Source organism: Vespula vulgaris, chromosome 1 (genome assembly GCF_905475345.1).
Source record: "Vespula vulgaris chromosome 1, iyVesVulg1.1, whole genome shotgun sequence".
Taxonomy (NCBI): Eukaryota; Metazoa; Arthropoda; class Insecta; order Hymenoptera; family Vespidae; genus Vespula; species Vespula vulgaris.
Genome location: NC_066586.1, coordinates 3784874 through 3809491, shown reverse-complemented (window position 1 = coordinate 3809491; position 24618 = coordinate 3784874). Strand labels below are relative to the sequence as shown.

General features: G+C 33.7%; 3 protein-coding genes and 2 non-coding genes across 21 annotated transcripts in view; 3 read left to right on the top strand and 2 right to left on the bottom strand.

The window, feature by feature from the left end:
* Window positions 1-55: 55 nt before the first annotated feature.
* LOC127071146 (transmembrane protein 68) lies at window positions 56-2903 on the bottom strand. 2 transcript variants are annotated; one of them, XM_051010089.1, is made up of 6 exons: window positions 2750-2903; window positions 2134-2263; window positions 1927-2021; window positions 1385-1746; window positions 1108-1311; window positions 56-978 (listed from the first exon to the last, which is right to left on the bottom strand). In XM_051010089.1, exons 2-6 carry the CDS (start codon window positions 2247-2249, stop codon window positions 871-873), a joined length of 885 nt encoding a protein of 294 aa, XP_050866046.1. In that variant the 5' UTR covers window positions 2250-2263; window positions 2750-2903; the 3' UTR covers window positions 56-870. The 2 variants fall into 2 exon arrangements, with proteins under 2 accessions (XP_050866046.1, XP_050866041.1); XM_051010084.1 differs by lacking the exon at window positions 2750-2903 and adding an exon at window positions 2545-2737.
* A 543-nt stretch (window positions 2904-3446) lies between these two features.
* Window positions 3447-5329, bottom strand: LOC127071161 (lipid droplet-associated hydrolase). 3 transcript variants are annotated; one of them, XM_051010115.1, is made up of 4 exons: window positions 5067-5329; window positions 4386-4765; window positions 4109-4300; window positions 3447-4042 (listed from the first exon to the last, which is right to left on the bottom strand). In XM_051010115.1, the coding sequence occupies exons 2-4, from the start codon at window positions 4689-4691 to the stop codon at window positions 3605-3607; spliced, it is 936 nt and encodes a 311-aa protein (XP_050866072.1). In that variant the 5' UTR covers window positions 4692-4765; window positions 5067-5329; the 3' UTR covers window positions 3447-3604. The 3 variants fall into 3 exon arrangements, with proteins under 3 accessions (XP_050866072.1, XP_050866052.1, XP_050866062.1); XM_051010095.1 differs by having other exon boundaries at window positions 4885-5327; XM_051010105.1 differs by having other exon boundaries at window positions 4386-5328.
* Window positions 5330-5781: 452 nt separating this feature from the next.
* On the top strand, window positions 5782-5854 carry Trnaf-gaa (transfer RNA phenylalanine (anticodon GAA)). Its single transcript has one exon. It is a non-coding gene; the product is annotated as a tRNA-Phe (tRNA).
* Window positions 5855-6048: 194 nt separating this feature from the next.
* Window positions 6049-6121, top strand: Trnaf-gaa (transfer RNA phenylalanine (anticodon GAA)). The gene has a single exon. It is a non-coding gene; the product is annotated as a tRNA-Phe (tRNA).
* A 2594-nt stretch (window positions 6122-8715) lies between these two features.
* The window catches only part of LOC127071000 (uncharacterized), a 102219-nt gene continuing 86316 nt past the window's right edge, over window positions 8716-24618 (top strand). For 9 of the 14 annotated variants that reach the window (XM_051009779.1, XM_051009715.1, XM_051009805.1 and 6 more), the window contains exon 1: window positions 8716-10266. The gene's annotated coding sequence lies outside the window, so the exon portion shown is untranslated. The remainder of the gene's footprint in view (window positions 10267-24618) is intronic. The other 5 variants (XM_051009712.1, XM_051009708.1, XM_051009690.1 and 2 more) reach the window with 5 other exon arrangements.

Here is a 24618-nt window from a genome sequence, read left to right as displayed (position 1 = left end):
TAATTAATATCAAGTACTTAGATCACAGGAATGTATCACAAAATAAAGATAATTTTTCTGAGAAGTGGATACATATATTTTATCGATATAAATAAGAATTACTGAAATTTTCTTATTCTTATTAAAAAAGATTAAATCAAAAAGTGATGTTTCAGAATTAGAATAATAAAATATAAAACTAAAATATAAAAAGTAAAGATTACAGAGTAGCGAGGAGCGATATTAGACCTTTGAAATTATTTCAATATTTAAGTACTTATTAAAAATAACAAAATACTTATAAATACTATGCACCATGGAAAAAAGCTTTTATGATAATGATGCAAGTACATGTGTATAAATGTACTTGTACATATATACGAAATATAAATATATTACGAAAAATATACAATAAGTTAAATATTGCTTGTCATTTATGATTCAATTTCAATAAAAAATGAATATCAAATATATTCTTAAACATAACTTATAATGATAACACCTTTATATACCCGTATATTGAAAGAATGATAGAAACACCTATAAACCTGCGATTTCTAAGAAGAAGAAATATTATAGTATACTATAAAAGTATATTGGAAAATGGAACACATATAAAATTATATATTATTTTGATGGATTCTCTTTAAGGCCTCCAATTTAAATATGAATTTCACACCTTTTTCCAATACTTTTTTTTTTTTTTTTTTTTTTTTTTTTTATAAACATGATTTCTTGAGACTTTCATCTTCAAATCAAGGAAATTTTTTTTCTGTTCTAAAAAGACTAGTAATTATATTAAATTATAAGAAGTACATTTTATCTTATAGTAACATATAGAAATAGTATATATGGATGGTTTTCAATTGGATACTTTTCTAAAATCTATGATTAGTATGTCTTCTTCTCTGGAGAAAAAATTCTTTCTAACAGGGCCCGTGTAATACTTCCTGGTATCTGTTGATGTTCCTCTATTAAAGTTTCTACAGCTGTAGCAACCTAAATATTATATAAAATGGAAACATTTTTTTTGGAAGGAATATATATTATAATTTTATCAAGGAAGATAATTTGTTTTATAAGATAAACTTAAACTTAAGATATATTTAAATCTTTTATATTATTTACCTTTTTTTGTAATTCTTCGGGTGTAAGACTCTTGTCGTAAGGAATTGGTTTACCTACATATGTTATCATTTTTACAGGGAAACCACCATAAATTGGAACAACTGGGAATTTTGTTGCTGCATATATACGTAATAGTATTCTACGACCCCAAGCTACTGTTCTAAATGCCTCTCTAATATTCCTTGTGAATATCGGGATTATATTCTGCAATGTAATATAAGTATTATGACCTAATCAAATGAATATTGAAATGTTAACTATATCATATAACACATACCACTTTAGCATCTAATGCAACTTTTGCAAAACCTACTCTTTTTTTCCATAAAAGTTTATAATAAGAGTCTCCAAACTGTGCTTCATAAACACCTCCTGGTAAAATAGCAAGTAGATTTTCTTCTTTCAAGATAGATGAGCATGTCTGAACTGTACCAGGTATTACACGCATGACATCGGAAATAATAGACCAACCCGGAATTTTAAAAAGGAAACGATCTGCTACTGTGTAGATTAGTTTTGAATTATATAGAACTACTTTTGCAAGAAAATAGTAGACATCAACAGGTATTGTTCCATGGTAAAATATCAACATTGCTGCTTCATTTTTTGGTATATTTTCAAGGCCAACAACTTCATACCCTGACAAAAACACATGTATATTCCAATGATGTTGAAATTTTGGCAGACTGTTTCAGTGTAGTTATTATTACGAGCAATATCATTACTAATGATCGTCTATTTATATACTTCTAAAAAATCATTACATTCATATTTTTGCAAATTCAATTTTATGCATTAAATGTAGTATATGAATCATACCATGCCAAATCCATCCATGCGCATCCCAAATAGCAGCAGCTACGGATTGAGCTGCAATTTTCCAATCAGTTCCATAAGCACTTTGAATTCTTACTCTATAAGATGAATAGTTAATTTAACAAAACAAGTACTTAAAAAAGTTAATATCAAATTAAACAAATATATCATATGTAATAAATAATAAATAGATTATTCCACTATACTAACCTGTGTAATCGGTATATGTATAATATTAAAGCAGTTAAATATAACAGAAGAACGATTATAAGTGGAAGTAAAAATGTTATAAGTAATGGCATTAAAAGCCATAATGTAAAATCCATATCAATGTATTTAACTAAAAATTAAAAAGAACAAATAATTTTTACTAATAATAACTACAATTAATTTTTACTTTAATATTAAAATATATCTAAAAGATTATATATGAGTAACATGTGTATATATATATATATATATATATATATATATATATATATATTCTTAAATAAGTTATTATAAAAAAAAAAGAGAATACTGCATTTACAATAAATTTAAGAATGCCATTATAATATATAAATATGACATTGCATGCTATTCAAGTAACAAAATATAAAAATAATATAAATTATATATTACCCATAATATCTTGTATTGTTTTTTGTATGTCGAAAGTTATAGAAAACATGTTTTTTTTATAAATATAAACAATAAAAATAATTATATCTCAAAAAAATTTTCACTAATTAACATTTATATACATATGTATTATCTTTTTAAAACTGTACAATAATAAGATATATGTTCCAATATTTATTTTGTAGAATAATAATTAAATATTTACATATTTCGTTAAAAGTTCACGCGATATTATGCATTGATAATTATTATATGACAAATCATAAAATTTAAGAGGAATGATTGTTACTTTCACTGTTTTAAAATTCTCTACGTTAATTTAAATGCATGACATTACACTATTATCTTTTCTTCTTTTTTTTTTTTTTTTTTTTTTTTTTAATAAATATATTTATAAATAACGATATACACGTATATACACGCACGGATATATATGTGTGTATAAACACACACACACACACACATATTATACATATGTAAATATATAATATACTATCGTAATCTACTATCTATATTATCACTGCATCGATGAAAATTAAATTCCATTTCCCAATGATTATCAAGTTGGCAAACTACAAGTAGGGAATTTCTTATTTTTAAAACAGTAAATCTAAAATTACTGTTCTAGATATGATTTAATGTGATATGTTAGTGGAAAAAACTGTGTAAGCAAGCCAGGTACACATCTGTGTACCATTCACTTTAGTGACGCTCTTTTAGAGAGCGCCACGGTTTAGAATGAAATTCGTATTTGTTTATTGATCTAGACCGGCAGATGTCGTTCTGATCATTTAAGGACCAATCAAAGCAAGACTTGATAATCTCTTTTGAGCGCTATTATTTTAAAACTGTAGAATTAAACAAACTTTTACCACGACTATCTTTCATTAGAAAACATAATATTTATTATTGATTATTATATTTATTATAAACGTAAACAAGATACACATACAAGATATACATTTTGTATATGCTTATAACAAAAAATATTTTATTTTTGGAATGTTGGATATAATCAAATGAATATATAAATGGAATTACTACCATCCTAATCACCATATTATTTAGAATTTGAAATATTTTGATTGATAGAATCACCTATCATTTCACCTACATCTTTGTCATGATTCAAAACAAAAGAATGAGGAAAATTAAATTTACAAAGATATGCTTCTACATTATCATGTTTAGTTTTCATGTTGTTGTAATAACTAACTGGGGTCCATTGATCTTTTGCACCGTAGTAAAGCCAAAGTTTACGTGCATGTTCATCAATGATATTATGATCAAGTTCCTTTACTTCCTTCATTTCCTCATCCGCAAGTCTAAACACTCTTTTAAGTATACGAGGTTGCAACAAGAGATTTACTGCATTAATTGATTTTGCAGGTATACCATAAAATATACCAAATACACGTATTAAAAATATTTGCAAAAAATGAGGGAATAATGTAAAAATCCAAGTTAAAAAGATCAACAAGCTGGCTATGTTAAAGACCTGTAAAAAATTTGCTATTAAGCATTTCTCTAAAGTATTTCTAAATTAGTAACAAAAAAAACTTACAATACGTGTTAAAAATTGTCCATTCGGAGTATCTGCCATATTTTCAATTGTAGGAAAAAGCAAATAACACTTTTCTACTTTCTTAGAGATATCCTCATCTTTTAACAAATTTAATATAAACCAACTTCCAATAGAATGACCTATCAGATATATTTTTGCATCATTTGGAATATAGTTCTTTATGAATTGTATCTACACAATAAAAAAGAGCATATCTTTTAATCCATTTGTAATTATTCGTTAAATAAAAATTAAAAAAAGGGATAACATAATTAACCTTATGTTCTACTTGTGCAGACAAACCATAATATTTGTGCCATTCTTTGTCACTAGGCACGTTTATTTTTAAATCTTTAGAAGGTTCCACATGGCCAGCATGTCCAATGACACAAATTGGAGTTCCAAAAGGCAATCTATTGCTAAGAGACTTAATAAAACCTTCATAAAATTGTGGAACTCCTGGATTTCCAGGAATAACAATTACCACATTCTTTTTATCATCTTGGAAACTTTCTTCAACCCATTGGCCTTCAATTATTACTTGGGTTTGAACATTGTTCAAAAGAAGAAATGTTTTCTGCATGTTTTTTTACTAATTAAATGTTAGTTTAAAAATAATATACATACTTATATCCAATATTTCTTTAGAAACAAATGCTGCAAGATAAGAATGAATTATAACCATACAAGTTTGTCGACAATTGAAATAAAATATTCATATATTATAAACAATAGTATAAAAAGTAATAATAATTAACGAAGCTCATAAATGTTACCGATCTATAGAGAAATAAAGAAGTTTTTAGTCCTCAAATACGAATACTGGGTATACTTTATCCAAACCTTATAGCACTGTTCAAGATACGTTGCAAATAAAAGTTAATAAAAGGTTATTTAAATAAGATGGAGTTTATACATGAACTACAAAGCAAGCAAGTATTCAACACACTGTTCCTACCATGGGTCTATCGGTATATAAGCTTGTGTTGATTAACCTCTCTACATTACCTCTTGCATACGTAATAATCGGTTTTTTATAGGTTAAAATAAGTAATGTTAGTAGAGTGTAAACTCACACTTTTCAATCTCTCATATGTATACTTTTTTTTTAATAGTGATCACCTTGCAGTGATCTGTGCTAGATACGATATTGGTATGCATTTGTTTCATGATAAATGTATAAAGAATAATAAATATGATTGACGACAAAAAATAAAATCTTGTCAAATGTCTTGTTAACAATAATGTATATTATTGTATACTATTTATTGTTATAGTAATAGTAATAATATAAAGAGAATTACTCCTGTAGAAACTTTTTGAAAAAGTTTTTCATTTGTGTGTAAACTATTTTCGAAAAAATATCACTTTAACACGATTTTTTTTTTAAAGAAAATAAAGCTTCGTCAAAAATTCCAAAAAACGGGGTCCTAAATTTAAACGTCGTTTTTAAAATGAGACCTTGTTCATCAAAATTGGTCATTACGTTTTGGAATTATGTTTGTTTTTATTGCTCGTGTAAATTACTATAAAACCAGGGTTGATGAACAGTTTTAAAATACGTCGATGTAAAGTGTACTTTAAACATAAAAATGTAAAGAAAAAAAAAATAATTTTGTTTATGTTGAATAATTGTTATGTTACAAGAAAAAAAAAAGCAGACATGAACATGTGCCGAAATAGCTCAGTTGGGAGAGCGTTAGACTGAAGATCTAAATGTCCCCGGTTCAATCCCGGGTTTCGGCAGAGGATATTTTTTTTTCTATTTTATTCAGTAATCCACATGAAAAGTAATTTATTTGTCGAAAGCTTATGATTTGATATCATATATTTTTATTAAGTATTTTTTTTAATGATTCGATAATAAAAGAATTAAATTTATTTTTTATTATTATAATTTGATGTTGCATATAAATGTTATTTGAATGTTAGTATCATGTGCCGAAATAGCTCAGTTGGGAGAGCGTTAGACTGAAGATCTAAATGTCCCCGGTTCAATCCCGGGTTTCGGCAGGAGATTTTTTTTTCTTTTTCGAACTACTTCCTTATTAAATAAATATAGATATTATTTTTCTTATTGTTCTTATCATAATTTATCATAACATTAAATTATGTCAGAACGATAATTCAAAACAACGAAATAATTCGATCGCTCGATTATATAAGTAATTATCACATCGAACATCATGAAAATATAAAATTACAATAAAACAAGCGATACTTTTATATCGATTTCGATAAAATGTATAGTTTGTATCAGATACATAAAAATCGATAAGTTATCGCGCTTACAATGATCTCACATTTCGATTTCTAACATATGTATATATGCGTACGAGAATCTGTATAATGACAGTCGTACTCAAATTTTTTCTGAGAAATATCAGAAATATAGATCTAAAAATTAAGAAAAAAAAGAGGGGGAAGGAAGAAATAAATAAATAAAAAAGAATGAAACAAAGAAGAAATAGAATCAAAAAGAGACAAATAGAATCGATGAAATTCTACGTACGGACTAGACGGACTAGTAGATAAATAATAACGTCGTATCGGGACGATATAGCTTGGATTGATAAGAAGAAAAGTTTAGAAAAATAGAACGATCGTAAGTGCGTAAGAAAAGAAGATTTTTCTCTTAGAATTAAATATAATTCACATGGTTTGTCGTTTAAATGCGATGTGATGGTGGAAGATATTGAGACAAGTTTTCAAGCAGTCTATTCTATCAGGAATGCAAAAGTGGATATCGTGGACAGTAAGCGCCATTTTGGTAACTAGTCTTGCGGCTCTTTTATTTCACAGTATCTCGGTAGTTGTACGTTGTACATACAACGCCGCGTGTGGTATCAGCAATGGAACGGTAGCAGCTGAGAAAGCGGTCGGTGGATGGTTAGAAAGAGGAGTAGGAGGAAGAAGAGGAGGGAAGCAAGCAAGCAAGCAAGCAAGCAAGCAAGCAAGCAAGCAAGCAAGCAAGCAAGCAAGCACGCTAGCAAGCAAGCTAGCGAGTGAGTGAGCAAGCAAGCGAGTGAGCGAGCGAGCGAGCAAGCTAGCTAGCAAGCAAGCAAGCAAGCAAGCAAGCAGCGACGTTCCACCGACAGTACACGCTTGAAAGATGGCGGAGGGTAATTCGAAAGCGCGCGTTATATAGTCACTCGTTGAACGCGCATGCGCAATGGCGGTAACTCGCGTGGCCGCGATGGTGTCGATGGGCGTGGCCAATTCGCCAACGAACTTGCACCGGCTGGCACTGTGTTGCTCCCTGCAAAAAACCACACGGAATACGACGTCACTGGTTTCGTCGTTCTTTCTCTCTCTCTCTCTCTCTCTCTCTCTTGCTAGAGGAGAAGTAGTGCATTTTTTAGAAAAAGAGAGATAGAGAAAGTACCGAACATGCAACTAATGCGATCAACCAATACTCTTCCCTATCCTGTCATTCATGAATGATATCAAGCAATTTTTTTGGGTACGTAGATAGATAAATAGAAAGACGCGATATTTTCGAAAATATCAGTCAATATTCTTCTTTAACTACCTGGAAATCTTGAAGTAGGATAAATGATCGAAACTCTTTATAAATATATGATCTTTTGTTGGTTTTGAGCGACAGCAGAGACGTTACAGTAAGATATTAAATGCGATATATCAAGTTGAAATTCGAGTGAAGTTTCGTCAGAGATATTTTGCCGTAGAATAGCGTGCTTAAAATATCGGACGGAAATTTAAGAAAAACGGATAATTAGGATATACTTCTTCGATAATGCTACATTGTCGGCTAAGTAAAAGTAAACCTGGGAAACGTATTTGTCTTTGAAGTGGGTATATTTACTCGAAGGATGAAGAGAGCCTGAAAAAATCTGTGAAGATGGTCGTAAAGATATCACAGATAATAGCTTGAGGTCTCTTTTGTCGAAAAGTACATGGTTTCGAGGTAGGTCTGAACGCAGGGGGTCATACCTTTCCGAAAAAATTTTACGGGAAACCATGTAGCTAGTATTATTTAGTTACACCTGCCATCGTGTCCCTTTCAAACGTACTTTAGTCTGGTGCTTGGCCGTTTTTGTTTCTAATACCACTGTTCAACGTAAGAACAAAATCCCAATGCCCTGTGGCATCGCACAGCGGTCGCTTATCTTTCGATACATTCTACTTAAATACTTGTTAGAGAATATTTTTCAGCTCGGTTCAAACACGCACTTGTGCTTCTTAAGATAAGGGTAAGAAAAGAACGATCTTTTTCATTAGAAAAAGAGTATTATCTCGGTTGGTGATGGCGATCGAAGGTCATGATTCAAACGATGGTTATAAAAGCGCGGGAAAATACAAGGTTCCTCGTTGGACACGAGAGTACCGAGAAAAAGAATTCAAGACGGCGGAGAGAAATGATCGGCGGGAAAAAGGAGTCGCGACTTGGTTGGGCGTGATCAAGAGTTCAGCCACGTCGTCGGTGGGAGTACCTTTGTCGGGAGGCAGGTCATTCGGGACTCCGAGATGGGCAGAGTCGAACCATGGGCGTGACTAGTTGGATGGTCTTGCTAGGAGGAGGCGTGGTTTAAAAAGGTTGGCGCGGTTCGAGTTGGTGGGAGTAAATGCCGTCGAACCCTGCCAGCCGCAGTTACAATTCAATCGTTCGACGGTGAGCATGTTGTTGGGTTTTATCGCGTTACCGGCGGCTCTCTTCTACCGGAAGTGAAGTCTGCTTTCACACCGGCATTTCGTGTCCTTTAGCGCGTTGAAATTCATCGGTTCGAAATAAAAGATAGACGAATGGTGTTGTACGAGAGATTCACGAAGACGGAAGAGTGATATCGCGGGTTTGTGTGTAAGTGTATGTGTGTATGTGTATGTGTGCGTACGTGAGCGTATATGTATATGCTCTCTCGCCGACGGAACGCGAACGATCGAGAAGGAACAAAGGGGAGAAGAGAGTAGAGTTTAATTCAGAGAGAATATTTCGCGTCGAATACTTTTTGCGCTTGACTATATAAAAATAGAAGGAGAAGGGTTAGAGGAAAAGAAGAAAAGAACGTATTCTTCGCGAAGGGTTTGTCGAAGCTTCTTACGAACTTGAACGAACGAACGAACGACGAACGAACGAACGAACGAACGAACGAACGAACGAACGAAGGAATCGTCCGGCTTTGCGGCTTTAAGACCGGCCGGCGCCCGCTTTAAAGGGAATAGAATGGAAGCGTCGGCGCGTCGAGTCTCTCTCTCTCTCTCTCTCTTTCTTTCTTTCTCTTTCTCCTCTCTCTCTCTCTCTCTGTCTCTCTCGAGTTCCAAGTTGCTCCGAATTGTTAGCGCAAGTCCTCAATTCTAATCTCTTAATTCTTTATCTTATTCTTATTAGTTTTCTCCTATCTTTTTTCTTCTTTTTCTTCTTCTCCTTCCTTCTTCCTCCTCGTAATTCTTCGGATCACTTCCGTTCGATCACTTCCGGGATCCAGTTTCCACTTTAAGAGACTATAACCCGAAATGAGAGTATTCTCGGCGAGAGTCATCACGTACGCTCGCGAATCCAAGGAATATATAAGTGTTCCATGAATTTTCACGAATTTGGATCATTATTATTCCGTACGAAGATGTAGTTCTCGCGATGCTCCAAAAGTATTGACCTTCCTCGAGGGAGGCAAGCTACCTCGAGGGAAGATATAAGAAGATCAAACGTGCGGTGCACTTTGGTGTTGTTCGTAAAACTTTTCGCAAAAATTTCGTACCGTACGTAAGATATTATACGTTCTTCGTTTGATATCAATGGTTTGTGAGTGGTGATTGACGTTTACGAGTGCGAATATATATGTATATATATATATTTATATATATATATATATATAAATATATGTATATGTAATCGTGTGCTTGGTGTCTCGAAAAGAATCTAAATTATTAGGAGAGATCAAATCTTACCTTTCCTTTTATTTCTCGTCATTTCTTTTTTTCATCATTTATTCCATCAACATATAAGATCTCTTCTCCTCATGGTACATAAAAGGACAAGAAGATTTCTAATGTTCACCAATAAGGATGAGTGAATTCTTCTCGTGAAAAAGGATTTATCGTCGATTTTACCAAAAACCGTGGATTCGGTCTTCAGGATGATCGGATTCTATATTCGGGAGACGTACGCCTAGTCATCACAGTGGAGTTCTGCTTAATCGCAGGTAATTGTACTTTGCAAATAAATTCATTTACTTACGCGTACATATAGATACGTATACAGGGTGTTTTATGCTTTAATCGAAACGTGAAATCGTCAACAATGGTTTATTCGTTTCTATAGAATCTCGTAAAATTTGATTTTAATCGAAAATAATATTTTGTACTAGATGTATCGGGATAATTCGAACGATAATTTTATTTCGCTTTTGATTTATTTAAAAAATAAACACTCCGAATACGTGTACATTCTTGTACTCTTTAATATAGTACAGTTTTCTTCTTTCTTTATTTGAATATTTGAATTAGATCTTATCGGACTCGTTTCTTCTCGTGCTTCTACGATCCTAATATTTTTTTTTCTCTATTATCGTAATACTCATCAAACTTATGATCTCGTTTTCGTCCGACGGACAAGAATAATAAAGAAAAATGGAATTATTTTCATTTGAAACTTTCAACGAGAAGAACGGACATAAAGGGAGTTCGAATCTCTTTCCGACGGACTTCGAGTTGGGTTTCTTCGCTCCGTTTCTACTTTGAGCTGACATAAGATTAAAAACCTTGCGTGTATGTGTTCTTAGAAGCGCACGTGCGCTACGTGCGAGTACTATCGTTGAAAATGAATCGTACGTATGTATGTATGTATGATTATTATTACTTAAATCGATCGTTCCACGAAACTCGTCTTTTGTTTCTTAGAAAATATCTTGAGATTTCTTTTTGTTATCTCAAATAATCGAGATAGATTAATTTTATCTTAAATCGGATCGTACGAATTCGTAGGAATAATTTTTTGTACAATAATTTTCCACGAATTTATTTTTTTTGTTCTCTTTTTTTATTTTTGTTTGTTTCAATCATACGGTTCATATGTTATGTAAATTTGACAATTGCTTCGAGTAAATTCGTTCATTTTTCAATGTTTATATCTTAAAAGCTTAGGCCTCTTTTACGATCATTGAAAACGTATAGATTTGTTTTTTAAACTTTAAATGCTGAAATTTAAATCCTGTGGCGGACCGCAGATCTTCCCACGTCCAACCGAGTGTTTTACGTGCTTGGTTTAGGCCAATTTTCCCTAAGGCGAAATCAATTTCACGCTACTCCTACGAATTTTCATTTTCAACCATACTCTTCTTTCTTTCTTTCTTTCTTTCTTTCTTTCTTTCTGTCCTTCCTTTCTTCCTTGCTTTCTTCTTTTTTCTCTTTTTTTTTTTTTTCGAACGAGGCAATATTTCGGTCAATGTCGACGAATTACGTGATTCATAGAAATTAATATTTTTATTCTTTCCGTAGAAAACTTTATCCAATTGCAAAGTTTCGTGGATTATTTCGAATTTCTAGTCGATATCTCTATTCTGATCCGTAGAAGTTAACATTTCTATTGTTTCTGTACCTAACTTTGTTCGGCCACGAAGTATCGTGAATTATTTCGAGTTTCTATTCTAGACATCTCTATTTTTTATTTCGGAGAATTAATAATCATTTGAAAATTTACTATTAACATTGGTATTCTCAAATGTTAAAATTTCTCTTGTTTAATAATGATACCTGTATATAACGAATAAATATTTTGACGACTTGACGAAATGTTTGAAGAAACATTATAACGTTAGTTTTAAAGAGACAGATGAAAAAAAGAAAAAGGAAAAAGATAATTAATTTGTTAAAAATCGTTACGAACAAGTGTGATATATAAAAGTATAAAAAATGAACGGATTAACATTTCTGGTTGGATTGAATCTGTTTGTATCGCTTTCTTTCCTCTATTCCTATCTAAACTGCTTGGCTTCTAAATATTCCAATTATCGATAAATCCGTCAGTTAGCGAAGCCTCGTGGACGTGCGCGAACGATGAAAACGTTTCTTTTGTAATGTTCATTGCATAATCGATCGATTATGCCTTCGACATTAATACCTCTTTGTAAGCGTGAACGTAAAATTGTGTTGTATCATTCATCGATCACCTATTTCTATTTCTATTTCTATTTCTATTGCATCAAAGACATTACGTATATTTTTTGTCGAACGATAAACTTTTTGATAAGCGATTTAAAATTGAAATATATTTTTTACTATTATTTTTATTTCTTTTTCCTGTGTATATATATTTTTTAATTTTTTTTTATTTTCCTTGTTTTTCTCTTCTTTGATCCATCGAGAATGAAATAATGGCAGATTTCACGCTATCTCCTTTACGTTATTGTTAACTGATAATTCTATCGATAGAGAGAAGGAAAATAACAGAAACAAGGGGATTTTACTCTATGATCGTTATTAGAAATCTATAAAAACAAAAAAATAAAAAGCACACGTGTAGTGGTTTATAAACATCGATTTAACAATCGCGTTTTCCAGTTGAACGAAAATAACGATTTGAAAAATAACATCGCTGAAACGTAAAATGGAGTTTGAAAAAATAGTTTTAGATTTTTTCCTTCTCGATCAACGTCGATTCCTATTATGTATTTCCATTGGGATTTTCTTGAATGATAATTAATTTCTTTTTGCAAATGACAAAGTTCGTGTCCTGACGATCAATTATTAACGAGAAATCCGGAAACGTTCGATCGTTTCAATGTTCGATCGAACAAATAATTCATTTTAATATCTTCTCTACGTTATTTTCTACTTTTTTCTATACTAACTAACTCGAAGAAACATTAAGATTAATTTGTAAGTGTGTCGGAAGAAAATAGAAAGGAGTATAGTGATTTATGCATGCATATGTATGAACAAAGTGAAATTTAATTGAACAGAGAAGATTCGCAAAGATTTTATAATTTCGGATAGCTATCTGTGTATGTATCTATATGTCCTTCTCTTTGATCCAACATACACGTTCGTTCGTTCGTTCGTTCGTTCGTTCGTTGATTTCGTCACGAAGAAATATCGTTTGCACCTTTCACGAAGATCGATCGGTGTGACATCGACACGCGTCCTATCTACGCAGCGCGATATCCCGTTTATTCTTATTTCGAGTATCGAAGAAAAGCTTCGTGTTCCGATGTGCGTGCGTTCCTTATCGAATCCTTCAACATTTAACACGTTCCTTACCAACAAATATCTATTTCTTCTTTCACATTCTAATCTTATCGATAGAACTTTATATTATTATAAATCTACCTATATAGAATCTAACATTTAGTTACAACGTTCATATGTGCGCATATCGCAGATATAACAATGGAGTCACATTCAATATTATTTTCATCTTTCTCGGTCGTAATTTATACAAAATATATTTAATCTTTTGGTGCAAAGTATTTTAAGAAAAAAATGGACTCTTTGGTTGCACGAAAGATCTTTTTTTTAGCTCGTTGTTGTTGTTGTTCGATGAAAAACGAGACACTTCTTTATCTCACTGTGTTCTTAAAAGTTAATAAAGAAAAAAATATTTTTTCTTCTCGACGTTAAAATCGATCGTGAGTCGATAAAGTAACGTATTAAAATTATTTTTCGATATAGCCGAAAAGATCGATAATAAATCGAAAGGGTTGGAGATCATCGATGGGGCGGTAAGAAAGAATTCTCGAGACGCAGTCGTCCGACAAAAGTTACGGTAGGTGTCAAGGACGACGCCCCACCACTCGTACCTTCTTACCAAGGACTTCTCGAAGGAGATAGTGGTGGGTCCGTCAGCGCGTCTTTGGAATTAGAAAGGCTTCTCGTATTTACGCCGGACAGTCTATCCTTCCGAGCTTGATCTCAGATCTCACTTTTCGTAACTTTTCTCTTAGCGTTCGTTACAAAAAAAAAGAAGGAAGAAAAGAGAGAGAAAGAGAGAGGTAGAGAAGACGAAGGAAGTCGCAAGTTCGTTGCTCTCTTCGTAAAAACCTGTAAATATTAATCGTTTCGAAGTGATTGAAAATGTTCTCTCGATGATTTTTACATAAGGATTTATTTGACAATACAGTTTTGTATAATTGCTACATCTTTGATTTTATTTACTTTTATTATTATTATTATTGTTATTATCATTATCATCATCGTCGTCATTGTTATTAGAGATATTGAAATATTCGAATAATTAATATTGAAAATCGTTATAAAGTTTTCGAATGATTACATATTAATTAGGAGATAAATTTCATTTAATAAACCGTATAATACCGTTTAAGGTGATAAAGAAAATCAAAGGATGTAAATAAAAAGGAATGAACGTTGAGTTATAGAAGATTAATTGATACTTATATTTTTTTTTTCGTATTTTCAAAGTTCGAATCGATTTTCTCGATATGTTATTTCTAGTTCTGTTTATCGTCGATACATAATACACGCGTTCTGGTTAATCTCGTAACGCTTGCCAACGAGGAGGTATTAATGCTATTTTTCGAGATTGAAACCGCTTTGCCACGACGACGACCGTCATCGTTATCTTCGAATGATCGCGATTAATAAACGACATTATGAAAGGCATATTGCAACTGGTAAGATCGAGTCGTAGGTGCGAGAAGAATTTCTAATGTATCGTGATTACGATTAGTCGAGTGACTACATAGGCGTTTTGTTGTTATACAGGGTGTACTATATTTCCGCCGATCGATTTTATATTACCGTTGTCTTTATAAAAGAAATTTATTTACCGTTATCTTTATAAGTTGTAATTATTTGCTCACACTGTCTGTTACACATTTTTTACATTTCCATATTCTAATAAGGACACATGTATCGTTCATTCGATGTCATATTTAAAAAGCACCTTCTTGTGTACCATATGTATATTAAATTTATTTAAATATACAAAGTAACATTATCGAATATCTTTAAAAGAAGATCTTGTTATTGTTAGGATTAAATTAAAAATACAGTATTATCGACAAATGTAATATTTAATCTAATCGTTAAATATCTAAAAAGAAATGCAATGGTTTTTGGATTATTACGACAAATTTTTTAACAATTCGAAAATGAAAATTTTGTAATCGTGAATCTCGTTTCTCTCTGAAAGGTGAATTATTTTTCAAAAATTTCCCGTTTCGACGAGCACGACTGACTCATCGATCGATCGACAACGCAAATTTCGTTTTTTGGCTCTTGCTACTCTTCCTCTTTTCCCCTTTTTTCCACCCATAACCGATATAACGATATAACGAACAAAATATTTTCTGCTCTAGTTCGGTTCGTTCGGAACTGTGTCACGTTTCTCCGAGACACACGTTCGTCTATCTCTGAAAACGCATCGTGTACGCACGTGCGTGTAAATTTCTTCTTACGCTGCTCGAACGTGTTATAATGTTACAACGACGAAGCTTGAATTTTTGAATTTCCTTCAGTCGCATATAATTCCTTATTAAATGGCCGACATGTATTATAATGTACATAGGTAGTTATAGCGAGGTAATTTATTAAACAATGAAAAACTTTTTTTGTCATTTGTAAATAAATTATTAGATAAATGTAATATTAAAACATTTAAAGCGAAACGAATCGAATAGCTTCAGTCTCGTTTATTGTACTTCTTTGTTGGATTTTCTTTTTTGTCGTTTGAAAATAAATTATAATAGGTGAGATTGCTAAATATTTAAATATTTAAATATTTGAAACAACGAATAATTTCAAACTGGCTCGATTGTTCTGCTTCTCCGTCGAATTTTTTCTTTTCTTTTTTTTTCGTTCGACAATAAATTATGATACGTGACATTATAAAATATTTAAAAACGAATCGAAAAGATTTAGATAGGCAAGATCGTCGAGAAATTTGTGTTTCTTCTATCACGACAAAATCAACATATACGTACTTACTTAGTTTGTTCTTATGCGACGAATATAACTTAACGATTAGAACGTGTATAAGAACGTTTAGTTTCTAAGCAAGGTAATCTCCTCTTCTTCTTCCTCGTCGTCGTTTGCTTTTCAGTGACGCGCGAAATATCGAAATAGCAACAGGTTAAATGAAGAAAAAGTTAAGTAAGCGTGATAGTATAAGTAGAGAAGGGAAAAGAGATAAACGTAGTCTTCCTAAAGGATATAATCCTGCAATTAGTAACACGGAATTGTATATGTATATATATGCATGTATGTATTTATGTATGTATGTATATGTACGTACATATATATACATGTACGTAGAAAGAGTAAGCTTCTAAAAAGAACGACGAACTTTCGCTGACCTTTTCTTTCTCCGAGTATTTTTCTCTTTTCCTTTTTTCTTTTTTGTATTTTTTTCTACTCACATCCCTTCGCTGGAAAAAGAATCTGTTTTTACTTAAACAAGATGCAACGAGGCGAAAAGTAAAGAGAGAAAGCAAAACGTATCTATATAGTTATATACATTATAACGAATAAAAGAAAGCATAGTTTATACAATAAATTTTCAATTAATAAAGAAGAAGATAATTTCTTTTCGAATAATACAAGTTTCAAAGAAATCTTCGGATCGGAAAAGCTGGAAGAAAGAAATGGTTACGTGTATTATAGGGAGACAAAATAATACATAAATAAGGCGACATTAATGGAGGAGATAGAAAATCTAAAAAAAAAAGTTTGCGTTTAAGAATCAGATAATTACTTTTAAGACCAGGATCAGGATAGCTAGAGAAGATAAATAATTATTCGTAACAAATACATAGACGGGCATATAAACGCAAATATAATGAACGAATAAATGGACGAATGAAATCTGAAAAAAGATTTTAAGTTTGGTAAGGATCGCGTTTGATGGTAATAACGAGATCGCAGAGATATATCACATGGATCCTCATTGTCGATCGAAAGAAATTTCGTAATACTTGAGCAAGGAGAAGAGAGGATAGAGGTTCTCTCGACCGGTTCGTCCTTAGAACGCAAAGAAAGACGAGGAGGATCCCTTGGTCGTCGTTCGTCCGCGTCTTGCGGCGTCTCACGTCGTCTCTCGCAGGTATAAGAACATAAAATGCACCGGCAGCGCTAGAGAGGGGGACAGAGAGAAAGAGAGAGAGAGAAAAAGAGAGAGAGAGAGAGTCCTGCGCACGAAAGGATCTCTCTCTCTCTTTCTCTCTTATTCTTGGTGTGTACAGACACGAACGAAGAGCCACCGTGTGCGCCTTCTTGCTACGAGAGCCGTGCACGTGCGACTGTCCTTCCCCTCTTACCTGCCGGCCCTCTATCCTTTCCCTTTACCCTTCGTCATCATCCTCCCTTTACCACGTAGCAACGATTTTCGAAGGAATTGTAAGTTAGCAACCTCGAGTAAATCGTAATAAGCTTGTCGGACAAAATCGTTCGGCTCTCTAAGAGGTTCGTTCGATCAAATTCGTTCTCGTAATGTTATCTACTTATGTTTCTTATCAACGGAGTATCAAATGTCTACTTACCTGCATAAATATTCGGATAGAACGATCGGCTCTTCTGCATTCCAGGAAGGATGATAAGAGTTAACGTATGTTTAACGAAATTCGTATATTTTTCTTTCTTACCACATGAAAGTCCGATAGAATACTGAAGTATGTTATAATGATCCTAGTCTGTATATGTAAGTCGTAAATGTATATTCTATGTTTACAAACAGTTCTTGTTCGATATTCCAAGAATTCAAGAATTACGTACGTGATCTATTTTGTATTTATAATATCTTTGTTCTGTGAAAACTAAATGTCCTTTAGTCCTCGAACGTATTGTTTAAATAATGATACGAAATAAATAAAGGAATGACGTAAGTATTTACGCATGTACGTGTGGTTATGAAATATTTCGTCGAATGTATTAATTCGAAACGAAAAATAGTATTTGTAAATCGGTAGAAAGTAGAGAAACGCTGGAAGAGAAAGACGATTGTATTATGAACATCGACCAAAGAAGATCGGGTGTCTTGGGGTCTCGATGGAACTCGCTCGAACGCTGACTTTGCTCTCTGTCGTCCTCCGAACGTCTCAAGGACTCGAGTTAGACAGAGAGACAGAGAGAAGGAGAAAGAGAGAGAGAGAGAGAGAAAGAAAAAGAGAGAGAAACCCTTTACCTCTTCGACGGTGCGTAACGCTATTGAACGAAACTTATGTACACACACACACACACACACACACATGTATATATATATATAGCTGAATGTATACATACCGTCGATATACCTAGAGCTACGTATGTACGTTAACTATACGCAAAGTGGCCACGAAAGAGCGTCAGGTTTTACCTTTCGAACGAGTTGCTACCGCTCGGGGACCATGACGTAAGTCCCGTTTCCTGTTTGCACGGATTTAACTTGACCCCGGTATGAATACTGGCCAATGAACGCGACAGTTTTTATATAGTCTTTGTTACCGAATATTAACTGATAATCCGATTAGTCATCGTTGTTGTTGTTGTTGTTGTTATTGTTGTTGTCAGATTATGAAACGATCATTGAAAAGAAACTTTATTTTACTGATTATCTTTATTAAATCTCTAATAGGCGGTCATAAGTGAGTCAGAATTATTAATTATGCAGAAAAATAGATATAATATTTAAAGGGCAATGTAAAATCAGGTGTTATATTTTGGATAATGAAAACATTGATATCATACGTCTCGTCTCATTGATCTTATAATGTATACGAGCGTCACATTCAATATCGAAATATTCTTTTTTTTTCTTTTCCTTTTTTTCGAGAACGATGATTTACATTATTTTTACCAAAAATTTTCGATTTGACTTAGATTTATTCGATTAAGCAGTAGATATTTGCACGCGAAATATGAACATCTGGCAAACTTTGTGATTGTATTAATTGTACACAATAATGAGTCATAAAATGCTTAGCGATTTAGATTCTATAAGTGTACTCGTATTATACGATTATATTTGAAAAGTAGGAATAATATAGTAAACTAGACTTATATTATTTTTTCCCGTGCATTATATTATATTTTTGACATATATTATTAGAGTTTCAGGTAAAAGACCGAGAAAAAAATGAAATGGACTTGTAGTAACAGAATCGTTAGCAAATAACAGCAATGTTGAATATATTAGCGTATTTATTCTGTTTTAGTCGAAATTTATTCTGATATTCTTTTACCCGCCTATCAAAGAGATAGTAATTTAACGTAACAATGTGGAAAAAAGAAAAATAGAACAAGTTCGAAGTAATCTAGAAATGTAAGAAGTTAGCCAAGAGATATCTCTAAAAACAAAGAAATATGGAAAGTAGAAAGAGAGAAAAGAGGGATTACTCACGGTGGCTGGATAAGATTTGCATTGCAGAATCGATCGAATCGTAAAGACGAATGCTTTCGAGGAGGTAAGCATTGCTCAGCGTGTTTTCTTGCTTGGATGGAACGAGAAGAAGTCCAGTTGAAAACATCTCCACGTTGCACGAGATACACGATAAAACTTTAAACTTACGGTCTGGACTCGATCGTCTGAACTTTGTAAAATAAACTCGGGTGATATAATTTTCTATTGTCTTTTCTTCCTCCTTGTTGCATTTGTTTCTTTTTAATTTATTATCCGATGTTATATTAACGAAATCTTTGTAAACTTTCTATCTACACATTTTTATTGTAAGAGAAACGTAAGGACGATTTATGAATTAGATTTTGAAAAATTTTTAAACGAGACGCCAGAGAGTCTGGATTCTTTCGTTCTAATTTCATATTTCTCGAGCTAAATTGTCGCTTTGTAGATTTCTTCTTCTTCTTCTTCTTCTTTGCGTCGTCGTCGTCGTCGTCGTCGTCCTGTAAGGAACGGTCCGATGCCAAGAATCTAAATGCGCGTTCTAAGTCTCTCCCGTATGGTCGGCCTTGACCTTCGGCCCGCATGCGGGACGATGCAGGAGTACCATGCGACGTAATGCCGGGAAGTTTGCTGTTTATGTACCTTTAAGGACGGTTTTTACTCCAGGAAGAAACAATTCGAAGAAATGTGAAAAGTTCAGCCTTGAGTAAGAAAGAGGGAGAAACAGAGAGAAACAGAGAGAGAATGTTTCGCTTTTGTTGACGGAAGAAAAGAAGAGAAAAAGAGGAAAGAAATAAAAACAGACCAAAAAGTACTAAGTCGGATGACCTCTATGGGTAGTTACGATCGAATGCCAAAGTCGAATCTAATTTTTCCAACTTTTAGTTATTGTTAGTCTCAACTTTCTTTGCTTTTCACCGCTTTATACGGAAAACTTTTACTTGACGTGAACTTATTCGACAACATGAGAACGAAGCTTCATGAAAAAATTGTCAGTTTTGGGTTGGACAAAGTTGAACCACGTGGAAATAACTTTCCTTCATATTCTTTGTGTTTACTTTTCTTATAGATAGGAAAAGACCGTGTAGATAGAAAAAGATTTTGAGAATCACTGGGCTTGGCCCAGCCGTCAATCATTTAAGGGACAAGACTCTCCCTTTTACCCCTCACCCACCCCCTTCAACGTTCGTCTTTCCCTTCCAATTCCCTAGCACTTCTCTCCGGTCCCGCTAACTTCCCTAAAACGTCAGACACCTTTGAAGCGTCCAGGCGAATACCCGAATGCCACCCTTTGTCGTTCTCTCAAAGAATTCTCTTGATATTTTTTTTCTTTTCTTTCTTTCTTTCTTTCTTTTTTTTCTTATTCCTTTCACGAAAGAGAAGAAACAATATCTCTCAATATCATGCTTTCGTTTAACTTAATAAATTTAAACGAATGTTTTCAACGAATTATAACTTTAATCATATCTTTTCATTTTCTCGGTCCTCTGATTATTAACTGTCCTTGATTAGCGATCATTTGATCATCGTTTTAACGGATATTTTTCTATCTCTCTTTTTCTCTGTTCCTTCGGAAACACAAACCTTGAGATAAAACTTAAATCGATGTTTATCTTAACGCTCTAGCTTTATCTACTTTTGTTTTGCAGATATATCTATATACTGTATACAGAGTGATACCAAATGATCGTTACAGAATATTAGATTTTATTTGGCTTCATTTTACACACATACACATACACATACACATACACATACACATACACATACACATACACATACTTGGAATAAGCCGAAATTTATGAATTTTTTCCACGAATTTTTGTCTGCTTTATTTCCTTTGACGAAAAGGGTCGTTGTTAAAAAGGAAAGAGAAAGAAAAAAGTTCGCGAGAGATGCGGCGTTTTTTCGTGAAAATTCAACGCGATTAAATCTTTTCGGAGATAAAAATTCCGCAAATTTTTACGGCGTAGGCGTATGGCGTTTGTTCGACGTTTCAACACTCGCGTCGACTTAATTGAGGAATAAACAGACAGAGAGAGAGAGAGAGAGAGAGAGAAGAGAAGAGAGAGAAGAGAGGAGAGAGAAGAGAACAGAGAGAGGATCGGAGCTGGATTTCCAGCGGATATCGATACGCGCCGCAAACAATGTAATTCGACGTGGAGGAGACGCTCGTGCGGAAAATTTCGCTTTTAACGGCCGTTTCTCGTTCGGTTTTCCGCGTTAAAAGGCCGAAGGAAAATCGCGAAAGAATTTTTTTCCCTTTTTTTTTTCTTTTTTTATAAATCCATCGAAAACGAAGTTAAAAGAACTGTGGAAGTATGATGATCCTAATTTATTGCACACTCGTCGATGATCTTCCCCGAATATGATCGACCACCGTCAACGAGTTTAATTAATAGCTTCGTAACGCTAATAGCTTTCCCCATGCATTTTTATTTCTTGGAAATTACTTTTCTAATGGATTAAAAGGAAGATAGGTACACACTATCAACGAATTATTTTTCGTAGGATCTCTCTTGATGAAATTTTTTATATATTTGTCGTAACGGAGATGGAACACTTAATCGAGGTTTCCCTCGGGCAAGTGTCGTGACCAAGAACGTTCGAAGCAAAGTTCCTCGTTAGACGAGTCAAAAAGCGTTTTAAAATGGCGAGACTATTGCGTGCGCCAAGTTTTCCCCTAACGTGCCCTCCTCCGTAGCTCGATCCAAAACGTAAACTCTGTCTCTCTCTCTCTCTCTCTCTCTCTCTCTCTCTCTCTCTCTCTCTCATCCTCCTTTGCTGTTAAATTACAAGGTTAAAAATCTAAAAATTCCTATTTCGATCAAAGCTCGATCGCAACTATATACCTCGAGGATCTCCAGAAGTCCTTCGAATCCTTTACTCCGTCGGGCCTCGACCATCTCATTAAGTTGCAACTAACGTCGAAGCAATTAATCTGAAATCTCGTTGGTGGAGCCGTCTAGAAAGAGGGAAGGGGAAGAAAGAGAGAGCGAGAAAGAGAGCTAGAGAGAGGGAGAGAGAGAGAGAGAGAAGCTGAGATATAGGAAGAGAGAAAGAGGCGGTAGACTTCTTGTAGATGCGGTCCGAGACTTCTCTCTCTTTCTCTTTCTCTCTCTCTCTCTCTCTCTCCTCCCTTCACTTTGGTATCTCAGCTCTTTCTCTCTCTCTCTCTCTCTCTTTCTCTCTGTCTCTCTCACTCTTTCTCGTACTCGTTCTCTATAGCCATTTCTGTCCTTCTCTATACCGAAGTATACCCCGCGTCTTAACATGGCTCACGGATAGAGAGTAAAAGAGGGAGAACGTTCGGCCTGTGGAGGGAAGGTTGTTGGCGAGTGAGGGTGTGGAAGGGAAGAGGAGAAGTAGAAGGAGAGGAGGAGGAGGAGGAGGAGGAAGAAGAGGAGTCGTTAACTGCTTGGAAATGAACTTCTCCGTGCCATTCCTCGGCGTTGACTTTCCTACATTTTCCCAATCCTACCGTATTTATATGTGTTACATATACATACTCAACTGGATATATATATATATATATATATATATATATGGAGGTGTATATATATGCAAGTATATATTATATATGTAGGTATATATAGTCTGTGACCGTCATCGTCTAATCGCTTCTATTTCCATCGATTGGTAGAATCGATCAGCAAAAAGAATTTAAGAGAGTCGTTCATTTTTGATAAGAGATAAATTACGTAATGATTAGCTTGTTCGGGTGAGAAAACTTGAGGAACTAACCTACTCGTGATAATACGTCCTCGAACGAGTGAACTTCGATACTTTCTGTTTCTCTCTCTCTTTCTCCTTCTCTCTCTCTCTCTCTCTCTCTCTCTCTCCTCTCTCTATCGTTTACTATTCGCGAGGAGACACACGAGAAACTCGCGATTACTCTTTCCGCGCCATCACCCTCCCCCGATTCCCCGTTCAAAATATCGGCGATTCGTTTCATTTGTTACGGAATAAAAACGTCGTGCTCTATTGCTCGTCAGAGTTCATTCGGATTTATCGATTACTACGTTGAACTTTTATCTTTACGAGGAGTAATTTGAAAGTCGATGGTGTACTGACCTATCGTCGAACACAAAGTTACGAAATGGGACAGGTACTGTGTATATATTATTTGTAATAGTCGTATGTCGTATGTATAATCGAAGATATGCGATTACGCGTGCAAATTGACGAAAAAAAAAAAAAAAAAAACAAGAACAAAGAAAAAGAAATAAAAAGCAACAGAAGTTTCCTGTTCTCTACATAATTAATTTCTCTGTTGAACGATACAGGTATCATTTTTCTTACAAGAAATAAATATCGAAGTTTTATTTATTAACAACGTTATTCATTTATGAAAAATTATCAGTGTATAATAATAATAATAATAATAATAATAATAATAATAATAATAATAATAATAGTAATATATTACTATACATATGGAATTAATGAATAGATCGTAAAGCTCTATCGTACCATCTTTACGAATAATGATCTCCACGAAAAAGGAGAGAAAGATGATGGAAAGGGAGAAGAGAATCACGCCTACGTACTGGGTGGACTCCTCGCACCGACTGAAATCAGATTCGTGCGGTTCGACGTAATGACGGATATCGGCGTATCGTAATTGCACCGATTTCATTGGTTAGGAGGGAGTGAGTGAGAGAATGAGGGAGGGAAAGAGAGAGAGAAAAAGAGAGAGAGAGAGGCACGGCACCGATCGTTGTTTGCTGCTCCGCTCGTTTGCTCGTTCATTCGTTCGTTCGTTCGTTCGTTCTATCTTTCTTTTTTCTTTTTTCTTTCCTTCCTTCCTTCCTTCCTTCCTTTCATTCTTTCGTCCGCCTTCCCCTGGTTGGACATACAAACTGGAAAATTATGGTTATTGACTACTTGCTACTCGATAAGTAGCAAATACGGTTTAATACCTACGCTTTCGATAAGTGACTATCTCTACGTCAAGGTGACAAATTATTTCGAAAGTTTACGATAATGAAGAAGAGAATAGAATAGAGAGAGAGAAATAGATAAATAGAGACAAAAATAGAGAAAGAGAGAGAGAGAGAGAGAAAATAGTCAAACATCTCTTCTTTTTTTTTTCTTTTATTTTATTCTTTTCTTTTTTTTCTCTTAGATCAAACAATCTCGAAAATCGGTAATTTTGGGGAAAAATCATTTTCGACTAATTCTTTTATTAAAATCGTATAAAATTTTAATCATCTTCCTCACG

What these genes read in the sequence shown, in the direction of transcription:
- LOC127071146 (XM_051010084.1), bottom strand. Translation starts at nt 2,593, where the DNA reads ATGTTTTCTATAACTTTCGACATACAAAAAACAATACAAGATATTATG. An exon ending in TACATATACCGATTACACAG is followed by an intron (nt 2,022 to 2,133) that starts GTTAGTATAGTG and finishes TTCATCTTATAG; the next exon opens with AGTAAGAATTCAAAGTGCTT. An exon ending in GCATGGATGGATTTGGCATG is followed by an intron (nt 1,747 to 1,926) that starts GTATGATTCATA and finishes TGTTTTTGTCAG; the next exon opens with GGTATGAAGTTGTTGGCCTT.
- LOC127071161 (XM_051010115.1), bottom strand. Translation starts at nt 4,691, where the DNA reads ATGCAGAAAACATTTCTTCTTTTGAACAATGTTCAAACCCAAGTAATA. An exon ending in CTGCACAAGTAGAACATAAG is followed by an intron (nt 4,301 to 4,385) that starts GTTAATTATGTT and finishes TTTATTGTGTAG; the next exon opens with ATACAATTCATAAAGAACTA. An exon ending in GACAATTTTTAACACGTATT is followed by an intron (nt 4,043 to 4,108) that starts GTAAGTTTTTTT and finishes AATTTTTTACAG; the next exon opens with GTCTTTAACATAGCCAGCTT.